Source organism: Polypterus senegalus, chromosome 10, assembly GCF_016835505.1.
Source record: "Polypterus senegalus isolate Bchr_013 chromosome 10, ASM1683550v1, whole genome shotgun sequence".
NCBI classification, from domain to species: domain Eukaryota; kingdom Metazoa; phylum Chordata; class Cladistia; order Polypteriformes; family Polypteridae; genus Polypterus; species Polypterus senegalus.
Genome location: NC_053163.1, coordinates 145,194,398 through 145,206,671, shown reverse-complemented (window position 1 = coordinate 145,206,671; position 12,274 = coordinate 145,194,398). Strand labels below are relative to the sequence as shown.

At 42.6% G+C, this 12,274-nt stretch overlaps 1 protein-coding gene across 1 annotated transcript in view; it reads right to left on the bottom strand.

The window, feature by feature from the left end:
* hdgfl2 (HDGF like 2) overlaps positions 1 to 12,274 on the bottom strand; it is a 78,784-nt gene that overhangs the window by 28,690 nt on the left and 37,820 nt on the right. Inside the window, exon 7 of the mRNA XM_039766981.1 lies at positions 47 to 284. Within this exon, the coding sequence (XP_039622915.1) occupies positions 47 to 284 (238 nt within the window). The remainder of the gene's footprint in view (positions 1 to 46; positions 285 to 12,274) is intronic.

Sequence of the window (12,274 nt, the reverse complement as noted above, 5' to 3'; positions counted from 1 at the left end):
TATAAATGTCACTGCCTTCAGACAACTCTGCCTCAACTACTCTTACCTGGTTTCCGTCCACGGCGTACCACCTTCTTCACTGGTTTATCAGAATCTGACTCAGATTCAGACTTAGACTCAGATTTGGACTCTGACTTGGATTCTGAATCAGAGATAACAGGGGCTTTCTTTTTCACATCTTGTTGCTGCCTTTCTTCTTCCTCCTCCTCCTCTTCCACCACTTTTTTAGGAGATTCTGGTTCCGAATCGGATTTTGAATCAGATTCTGAATCTGAAGCCACTTTCTATTGAAAATAAGTAAACAAATAAAAAATTTAAAAAAACTATCAGAAAAAAAAAATCTTCAAAAAAATGTACAAATATAAAATTTATCAAGATCCGCCCCCACCACCCCAAAAGAATCTGAACAACCATGTTTTGAATGCCTGTGTTGTTCACATAAGAGTGGAGGAAGGAAGTACAGGGAGCAACTATAGTTCAGTTTGATGAACATTTATTCTAAGTGATATTTTTACCAAAATGGTATACAAATCAAAAGTACATGACATTTACACAATGTGAACACTAGAGGGCACTGTCGCTGCTCTAACCAAACAGACAGTTGCTGACAACCAAAGCTAAAAGCACCAAGAATTTGCTTATTTATTTTAAACTAGCCGCCCAAATAGTAGTGAAACAGGACAGTGAGGAGGGTCCTGGAAAGCTACCTACTCCTGACGTCATGCTTCCTCCTCCTCTTGGCCCACAGCCTATTTCGCCTCAGTGCAAATATATCACTCCTGCAAGTGAACTATGATTCTTAGGGCGATGACAGAAGTCGCAAAATCAACCAGAATGTTCAAGCAAATGTTAGAAAAAATCCCAATCTAAATCCTTTAAGTAATTCTCTCGTTCGCTATCTAAACGGAGGTAAGGTACACGTTCCAAGGCTGGTGTGTGAGTGAGGAGGTCCCCGCCCCACTCACCTTGGCCCAATGTGTTTATCTCAGATTCACACAAATAAATCGGTACCTCAAGCAAACTATGATACTTAATGCGATGACAGAAGTCACAAAATCAACTGGAATGTTCAAGCAAACAATAAGAAAAAAACCCTATCTAATCCGTGAAGTAGTTCTCTCGTGAAAAGTGGACAGACATACATACAGACTTTGAATTTATAACAAAGTGAGTACCACACTAAGTGAAAAATGCCCAAATTGTGCCCAAAGTGTCAATATTTTGTGTGGCCACCATTATTTTCCAGCACTGCCTTAACTCTCTTGGCCATGGAGTGCACTAGAGCTTCACAGGTTGCCACTGGAATTTTCTTCCACTCCTCCATGACGACATCACGGAGCTGGTGGATGTTAGAGACCTTGCGCTCCTCCGTCTTCCATTTGAGGAGACCCCACAGATGCTCAATGGGGTTTAGGTCTGGAGACATGCTTGGCCAGTCCAGCACCTTTACCCTCAGTTTCCTTAGCAAGGCAGTGGTCGTCTTGGAGGTGTGTTGGGGGTCGTTATATAGGAATACTGCCCTGTGGCCCAGTTTCTGAAGGAAGGGGATCATGCTCTGCTTCACTATGTCACAGTACATGTTGGCATTCATGGTTCCCTCAAACTGTAGCTCCCCAGTGCTGGCAGCACTCATGCAGACCCAAACCATGACACTCCCACCACCATGCTTGACTGTAGGCAAGACACACTTGTCTTTGTGCTCCTCACCTGGTTGCCGCCATACAGGCTTGACACCATCTGAACCAAAAAAGTTTATCTTGGTCTCATCAGACCACAGGAGATGGTTCCAGTAATCCATGTCCTTAGTCTGCTTGCCGTCAGCAAACTGTTAGTGGGCTTTCTTGTGCATCATCTTTAGAAGAGGCTTCCATCTGGGACGATAGCCATGCAGACCAATGTGATGCAGTGTGCGGTGGGCGTATGGTCTGAGCACAGACAGGCTGACCCCCCACCTGTTCAACCTCTGCAGCAATGCTGGCAGCACTCATACGTCTATTTTCAAAAGAAAACCTCTGGATATGACACTGAGCATTAGTATATATATACTAATAAAAGGCAAAGCCCTCACTCACTCACTGACTCACTCACTCACTCACTGACTCATCACTAATTCTCCAACTTCCCGTGTGGGTGGAAGGCTGAAATTTGGCAGGTTCATTCCTTACAGCTTCCTTACAAAAGTTGGGCAGGTTTTATATCGAAATTCTACGCGTAATGGTCATAACTGGAAGCTGTTTTTCTCCATTTACTGTAATGGAGATGAGCTTGAACGCCATGGGGCGGAGTTTAGTGTGACATCATCACGCCTCCCGTAATCACGCGAGTACATAGAAAACCAGGAAGACCTCAAAAGCGCTGAAGAAAACATGCATTATATAATTGAGAAGGCAGCGAAACAATAAGAAGCGAGCGAGTGACATATACAACCATATTCATGAGTTCTGCTACTTCGGAAACAAAGCACGATGTAAACCTACACTTTAAATTAAGTTCATAGACAGGCTGCCGCTGGCGTTTGTAATTTAGTGCCTGCCCATATAAGGCCGTCCGTCAGCGGCAATCCAATAGCAAACTGCCACGGGTAAATATTCACGGGTGAAGGACTGTGCTTATGGAGAGGAAGATGAGATGGTCAGGGTGGTGTTTGACACAAACTCAGCGAAACTGCGAGAGAAAGTTTTAAGTGCCAGGACTTCGGTAACATTAAATACAGCCATGGACATAGCGAGATGGCACCAGCACAGCTGGGAACCTTCGATGCATGTACACGGCGGCTCACGTGAACTGGCGCGGTGCACAGATAAAAAGCAACAGTTCCACAGAGCGCTGAACAAAAACCGAATTACACAATTGAAAAGGCAGCAAAAAATATGAAGCGTCTGATACATACAAGCATATTCATAAATCCAGCTACTGCGGAAACAAAGCACACGGTGGAAAAAGTCAATGTCCGCTAAAGGAAGACAGTGTAAAAAAAACCCGTGCATGCAGTGTGTCAGGTCTCAGATAAAGAAGAAGGCGAGCTGTTTATTGATGCAGTAAGAAGCGAATCGATGAATGAAACCTGTCATCTTTACAACGATTGACAAACACGGAATGTAACTTGAACACAACACATCCTACAAATACGAACCTGATTGAAAGAAATAATGATAATCAAATCCTTGATGACAGCAACACTCAGTAACACTCACAAAACAAATACTGTATATTGACAGTCATGTTACATTATTTTAAAATGTTCCCTTTTCTTTTTCATAGCTTTTTTAACACACTACTTCTCCGCTGCGATACGTGGGTGTATATATATATATGTATATATATCCCGATCTACATACTCGAATAATGGATACTTTATTCAGCTATCAATGATTGTTTTGGTAAAGCCATACTCAGTGTATTCATTAGATGAGCGGTAAAAAGTAAAGCGAGGGGAGGATGACTTATTGAGGCATGCAGGCTGTAGTGCGCGTTAACTCTATCTGAATTGCGCGATCACATTTGAAAAAATATATCTTTTCAAGTTCTATTTAGTCCATATGTGTCAAACTCAAGGGCCGGGCCACATCCGGCCAGTGTAATTATATCCGACCCAGATCATTTTATATACTGTATTATTGTTATGGCCCGGGTATATGAAGCGCTGGTAACACAATAAACTACAGATCCCATAATGCAGCGCTTCAGCTGCCTTGCCAACACTTACGCGTTAATCAAGTCTAGCTTATGATGCTGCAAGTTATTGCGAAGCTAGCTCACACGATGCTGAAGAGAAAAGTTGATTCTGAAAATAGAGCCTTTAAAACCGATGGGAGGCTGAGTATATGTTTACTGAACCCGTGTGTCTCATTTGTGGAGCTAATGTGGCTGTAATTACAGAATTTAATCTAAGACGGCACTATGAGACAAAACATCAGGGTAACCTGAAAGACCTGAATGCAATGCAGAAGATACAGAAAGCAGAAGAATTAAATAAGAATCTGACACTTCAGCGGACGTTTTACCGTGCACAATCACAAAGTGATTTCAAGTGAAGCTGCTTTTATGGGAGACACAAATGCACCAGTGCAACTTGCCCCACTTTCCCTGTTGCCAAGTAATGTTGAACCAAGTCGTCACTACGGTGTTCCCAAATACGCACTTTGCTGATAAACTGAGCGCACTGAGTTTGCACGGCGCTTTGGTGACTTTGAAGAACAAAAAGTCCGTCTACATGCGGCTCGAACCTTGTGCATGTTTGGTAGCACATATCTGTGTGAGAAGCTCTTCTCAGTGATAAAGACTAACAAAACAGCACACAGGAGTCGCCTCACTGATGAGCACCTGCAATCCATCCTGAGAATCTCCACAACACAGAACCTCACACAAACAGAAACGAACTTGTTGCCAAAAAGATGCCAGGCGTCCAGCTCTAAAATGACATATGAGCAAAGACAACTGAATGATTTGATTTGTTATTGCTGAAAGGAACACATTTTATTTATATTTCCAGGTTTTGTTATGCAGCATGTTCATATTTGAATTTGTATAATTTTGACAGGATATATTTTTATGGAGAGCAAAATCTTTTGGGATATTTAAAATCTAAGTTTATTTTTTATATAAAATTACATAAGAGTAAAGAAATTTGAATGTTTGTTCTTTTAACGTTTACTTTATTTCTAACTTGTATAATTTAGACAGGATATATTTTTATGGAGAGCAAAATATTATAAGTTGTTTAAGGTTTGAGTTGATTTATTCAGGAATAATATTCCTGTCTGTTTTAACCATTCCTACCAAAGATATTTCTGTCCACTAAATAAAAATTCCTCCATCCATCCATCCATTCTCTTCCGCTTATCCGAGGTCGGGTCGCGGGGGCAGCAGCTTAAGCAGAGAGGCCCAGACTTCCCTCCCCCGGCCACTTCTTCCAGCTCTTCCGGGAGAATCCCAAGGCGTTCCCAGGCCAGCCGGGAGACATAGTCCCTCCAGCGTGTTCTGGGTCTTCCCCGGGGCCTCCTCCCGGTTGGACGTGCCCGGAACACCTCACCAGGGAGGCGTCCAGGAGGCATCCTGATCAGATGCCCGAGCCACCTCATCTGACTCCTCTATTTAAAATGTAAATAGAACTTGAACAAATACGATAGTTCATAATATCCACGCAGACTTGCACGTAAGAGCGGGAGTTTAAACAAGCAGCGTATTGCACTGATACGAAATAGCTGTGTGTGTATATATGTAGACATGTATGTATATGTATATATATGTTTATATATGTGTGTGTGTATGTATATATATATATATATATATATGTATTTGTGTGTATATATGTGTGTGCATGTATGTATGTGTGTATGTATATGTATGTGTATATATGTTGTCACAGACGGCTGGGGTTCTTACCCAGCCGGGACGCCTAGAAGGTCCGGAAGGTGGCAGTAAAAGCTTCCGGGTCAGGAGGACACAACCGTCCTGGAGCAGGAGAGGACCACGGGAGAGGAGGAGAGACTTTCCTGCTGTTGGGACCCGTGGCCACCGCCAGGGGCGCTTTAAGCCTCCTTGGACCGGAGAACATTACTTCCGCCACACTTGGCAAGATGGCGGAGGAACCTGCCAGGGACGCCCGGAGTGCTTCCAGGGCAAAGGGCAGCACTTCTGCCACACCAGGAAGTGCTGCCGGAAGTTCGTTCCCAGCCACCTGGAATGAATCCGGGCAGGAATAAAAGGGCCCGCCTCCTAACAGTCAGGGAGCTAGAGTCAGGAGAGGGAGCAGGACGAAGCTCCCAGGAGGAGATTGGCGGCCAAGGACTGAGAGAAAGAAAGTTCATTTTGGGTGATTATTGCTTTGTGTATTGTGTGGTGTTTGGGACTGTGTTTATTAATGGAAAATAAGCGTGTGATTTTTATAAAGATGTGGTCTCCGACTGGTGGTGTCGGGCAAGTCTCACAATGGCCGAACAGGGACCTTCTGCCTGTTCCAAGGCAGGGGACCCCAAAACAAATTTTTGTGAGCTGCCGGTACCCCAGTCGACCACACACGTCCTGCAGGGGAGGCGGTCCACACACGCACCGCAGACGTCCTGCGAATCGCCCAGTGGTCGTCGGAGATTCTCCAGAGGGCTGTCTTCCACCCGAGGGGACTGAAGAATGCCAGCCAAGGCAAAGGAGAAGGGGATTCCCCAGCGTTTGTAGCGTCACGGAGGGACTGCAGTAGCAACACCCACTGGCCAGGTCGGAGGAGATTGCCTGGAATTGCGTCACTGGTTGGGGTGTGCATATCTGGTCCGCGAAGCGGGGCGGCATCGCTAGAGGAAGGGAGGATCCGCCACGTCTCCAGCAGCCGAGGCAGAGGGACGGCAGTGAGAGTTGCAGTTCCCTTGGGAGAGGCAAGATGGCAGAAGACCGGAAGTTCCGCTCCGTGACAGGCAAGGGATTGGACGGTGTGTGCCGTGTTCCCGTCAGTGATTGGTTAAAGACGGGACCGGCGAACATCCATCCTGAGCAAGGGGAGGGTCCGGTGGAACCCGGAAGAAAGCTCCAGTGTGTTCAGCCGGTGAGTAGGACCGATTTAAAGGTAAGTCCTCCTCTGGCTGATACTGTATTTTTACCTGCAGCTCCAAAGGAATCGGAGAGGATGCTTGTTAAGGCAGATGGTGCAGCAGGTGGAACACGACCTCCGTGTCTGTATAGACAAGCTGGAGGGAAGGTGGTCGCGTCACATCAGACCTTACGTCATGAGGAAGAGGGGCGCGACACTGGAATCTTTGGCCGGAGGATCGTGGCGGTAGAGGCAAGTAAAATCGCTACCGTAAAGGTAAAGGGAGGCGAGAGCGAACCCGTCCCAGGATCGCATGGTTCCGGGGACTTAGTAGCTGCATCTCCAACAGTGGAAGCGAAGCAAGGTGCTGATCGCTTGGAAGGGGTGGAGCCAAGGCGCCGCTGACAAGTGCCGTGGGTCTTAGTGCTCAACCGCCAGAGCCAGCATCAGTCTCACTTCTTTCTACAAGGCGAGAGCGGCAAGGGGTCTTTTCCTTTTCAGTAGGAAGACCCAGGCTGTCAGAATGCCCAGAGAAGCAGGAAGAATCGAAAGGGGAAAGCCGTTTCTTCCTACAAAGGGAGACATGAGCCCGTGAGCTCACAGAGCGTGATCCGTCATCCTCTGCACGTGCAAAAGGAAGCTCCAAAGTCGGCAGGGCGAATCCAGTATGTACCCCGATGAAGGGGAGTGGATTACACTGGAGCGGGTGCCGAGGTTTGGCGACAAGGGTGCTGATAAAAGGGGGGAGTGTTGGCCCTCTGTCAGAGATAAAAACGCCAGACAGTGGCATAAGGGCAACGCGACTCCGCCCTGTATTTATTCTTATTTTTATAGGACCAGGACCTGGGAGACGACAACTTATGCCCGGTTCGGCTACAGTGTACACTCGCGGGAATGGCCGCTACGAAGGACTGTTCTTCGCTGCCGGTGGGGCAGTGTCACAAACGGCTGGGGTTCTTACCCAGCCGGGGCGCCTAGAACGTCCGGAAGGTGGCAGTAAAAGCTTCCGGGTCAGGAGGACACAACCGTCCTGGAGCAGGAGAGGACCACGGGAGAGGAGGAGAGACTTTCCTACTGCGTTGGGACCCGTGGCCACCGCCAGGGGCGCTTTAAGCCTCCTGGGACCCGGGAGAACATTACTTCCGCCACACTTGGCAAGATGGCGGAGGAACCTGCCAGGGGCGCCCGGAGTGCTTCCAGGGCAAGGGCAGCACTTCCGCCACACCAGGAAGTGCTGCCGGAAGTTCGTTCCCAGCCACCTGGAATGCATCCGGGCGGGAATAAAAGGGCCCGCCTCCTAACAGTCAGGGAGCTAGAGTCGGGAGGGGAGCAGGGCCAGAAGCTCCCAGGAGGAGATGGCGGCCAAGGACTGAGAGAAAGAAAGTTCATTTTGGGTGATTATTGCTTTGTGCATTGTGTGGTGTTTGGGACTGTGTTTATTAATGGAAAATAAACGTGTGATTTTTAGAAAGATGTGGTCTCCGACTGGTGGTGTCCGGGCAAGTCTCACAATGTAGATATATATATGTATGTATATATGTGTGTGTATATATATATATATATATGTGTATATGTATAGATATGTATATATATATGTTTATGTGTGTGTGTATATATATATATATATATATATATATATATATATATATATATATATATATATATATATATATATATATATATATATATATATATATATATATATATATATATATATATTATGAGGGGCGTTCAGGAAAAAAGATTGGTTTGTAAATATATACATTGGTTCAGATATTTATATCGGTTCAGATACATTGGTTTGAATATATACATCGGTTTGAATACATCCGTTCAGATATATACATTGGTTTAGATACATTGGTTGAAAAATATGTAAATTGGTTTGCATAGATCCGTTCTGATATATATACATTGGTTGAGATACATCCGTTCAGATTTATACATTGGTTTGAATACATCCGTTCAAATATATACATTGGTTGAGATATATATATTGGTTGATATACATTGGTTTAAATATATATATTGGTTAAAATAGATTGGTTTAGATATATACATCGGTTCAGATACATCCGTTCTGATATATATATATTGGTTCAGATAGATCGGTTCAGATATATACATTGGTTGGGATTTATGGGCAGGCACAACGCGGTCACCCATGTTTAGCATCTCCCTTTTGCTTCATCATTGCTTCAACACTGTTGTAATTATTGTGAACATTTTATACAAGCAGCATACGCTTGTCTGTCGCTTTTGTTTAGTAAGCCCTATTTGTTGGGGTCCTCGATTTCAAAGCACTTTTTTCCTTTCATTATTTAAAACACTCGCGCAGATACCGCCTCTTAGCCTCGCTCCGTCCGCCCGCTCATTGTACCGCCTCACTCGCTCCCTCTTGTCCCTCCCATGACAGATTCTTCTCAAAAGCAGAGTTACTAGAAAGCATTAATCGCAACCGCAGTACCTCCCATATTTCACCTCATGAGGCGCTGGTTTATCATTGGTGGAAAGCAGCCGGTGATATCTGTTATTCCGTATTGGCAGCATTTCATTAAAGAGCGATCTGCTTCAGCAAGGAACTTAGTCCTGTTTGCTGAAAGAATGTTATGGAGGAAAACACTGGAGTTGCTCTCTTTCTTTAAATGTTGATCAGGGATCAAAATGACCAGAATATTCCCGCATCACAAATAACTGATGTTTAACTGATGTTTTTATAGTAAAACGAACAAAACCACACACACTCACAAACTCACAAATCATGGGTCGCGTACTACTAATTAAGCGTATCTGTCAAGGGCGATTATTTTTCACCCCATAAAACAGATTCTTCTCAAAAGCTGAATTACCAGGAAGCATTGATCGCAACCGCAGTACCTCCCATTTTTTTCACCTCAACAGACGCTGGTTTATCATTGACCGAAAGCGCCCGGTGATTTCTGTTATTCCGTATTGGCAGCATTTCATTAAAGGGCGATCTGGTTCAGCAAGGAACTTAGTCCTGTTAGCTGAAAGGATGTTATGGATGTAAACACTGGAATAGCACTGTTTCTTCTGAATGTTTATCAGTGATCAGGGACCAGATTGATCAGAATATTCCTGCTTCACAAATAACTGATGTCTATTTTATTGTAAAACTGAGAAAACCAAACAGCGCTACACAACACAAATACTCAAACTCACACATTGTGGGTCGCACATACTGCTGATTAAGTGTATCTGTCACGGACGATCATTTTTTTTACCTAATAAAACTTTAGTTCGTCAAATTTAGAAAGCAGCGAGGTGATTTCTATTATTCCTTATTGGCAGCATTTAATTTAAAGATGATTCACGTCAACGAGGTGAAAGAGTCTCTTATTTTGACAGGGCGATCGTTTTAAGGCTTAAGCATTTTTGATTGACTTACAAAAGAAAATAGCTATTACTTACCCGTAGTGCTCAAAATTATAATGCGCGTATCTATAAGGAAGAGGTGGTGGTAAGATTGCTGACTCGCAGTTAAATGATCACTGGTTTGTGTCCAGGGGGCTTCCTTTCTGTTATTTTATTTATTTACCTATTTATTTTTACAAATTGCTTTGAGTAGTAAGAAAGGCTATAAAACGTAAGGAATTAATAACAATTGTATTATTATTATTATTATTATACGTGTGAATGCATGATCAAATTCAGCCGCTGCGTAGTGGGGTAAGAATAGGGACAATACCACGAGTTCATTGAAATAATTACACAGCAAGGTGCACACGCAATGCAAACATAATGTGTATATTATTGAAGTAAAGGTTCATATAAATTAATTATATACAACTTTTTAACAAGTTGAGAGATGTCAACTGGTTAAAATGCACGAAATTATACATGATTGCTTTACAGTTCACACATAGTGTATGTATATTGTTAAAATAATGATATAAAAATCCTATAAAATGCTATAGAATCTGCGTCGTAGACTTATTTTGTGTCAAATTTCTTCAAAGAAGTTTTTAATTAGTTTGCTTTAAAAAAATCTTACGGCAAACATGTGAACCGTAGAAAATGCTGATCTTTATCAATTTGTTTTAATGCATGCTCCGTGCAAAATGCTGTCATATCTGTTAGTAAACATGCACGCACAGCGATGTCCTGATGTCTGCGTTCTAAGGCTGCAGGTAAATTAAACGCTATTGACGTTTTACCGGGGTGCTTTGTGATTGAGGGCGGACAGTAAACTTTGTTAAAATGATATCGAAAAATACCAGTCGTCAGTTGTGTTTTTAGTCGTTTTGGCGTGTTTACTGTTCTGTTACCAAAAAATTCTTCAACGGGGATCATCAACAAAGAAACGTGGATAGTAAGATTTAGTAAAATATCAGTAATAATAATACATTGCTCGACGCCTAGTAACACTTTACAAAGACATTTAAAAGACAGCTCGTTAAAATAAATGTAGCAGTCCATTGTCACGCTATAAGTGACAGCTTGCTCTTAAACATTTACACAGGTGTTTTTTCCTGGGAATAAAAAAGGGGGAAAAATCCACGGAAATGTTTTGTTTTTGAACTCAAATTTCACCTCAAGCCATGTGAGTCATTAAAACTATTGGAATGAAAACGCATGTCTCATCCACTGGTCGACGCTCATTTTCCATGGCTGCTGTAGAGCTGTAAAATGTGTGCCCTCTGACTGCTGATTATACAAAATAGTTAAAAATATGTAAAATTGATTTTAAAAGGTTGTAGATATAGTTTTCTATATAATCTTCTCCACTATGTGTTTGCATCCTATTCCCTACAGGCAACACTCATTTCCATGGCTAGAGCAGATCCATGGGCTTGTGTGCACCCTGTCTGCCTCTTTCAAAATGAACCCTGGATAACTAATATTGTCTGAAATCCATGGTAAAAGATTGTTGAAAGTCATCTATATAACTTTCAAGTCTACTGTGTCCCATTATCCTCTCCACTCAAAGGGACACTCACTTCTACAGCTGAGCTTTTGCGTCAGAGTTGTGAGCTTCAACTGTTGCTTGCAGAATGAACATTAGACAATTTTATTGGATTGGCTGTTTTTCATTATATTAATATTAATTTATTTATTCATTCAGCCTCTGTTAAAAAGAAGCACATTTTCCCTTAGAGTACAAGTTCTATCTAATTATCTATCTATATGAAATACATGAGACTTGGAAAAATTCATATTATTTGTCAAATGAAGTACCAAATATCCACATTTGTAGGACAAGTCAATTAAAGAGTCCGACAAACAGCAACTGAGATATTAAAACATTTTATTGAATCTGTTCTGACAATTATAGTCTTTTAATTAAAATAATGATTATAATTATCAGAAAACGTAGCCATTTTAATGTCAGCATAAAACCAGGCCAGTAACATTTTTTTGAAATAATTTCAGCAGTTTTATAAATTCCAGAATGTACACCAATAGCACTGGCATGAACTTCCTTACAAGTATCCTTTGTCTCCTAAACTCAACAAATAACTTTCATATTCCTCCTGTTGCTCTGCTTGTCTTTTTTGACAATAGTAAAGGTCATCCTCTTTAAAAAATTATATTCACGCAGCAATTAAAAATATGGTTATAATGTAAAACACTTCAAACAAGCCTGTAAAATGTACATTTTCTTTGTTTAAGTTGACTTCTTCAATGGATCTAACACTTACAACATGGGGCACTACAACACACATACACAAATATCTTTTAGTATTGTTTTAATATAGCCTTGAAAATTGTTGGTATCTGTCCTCTATCCAA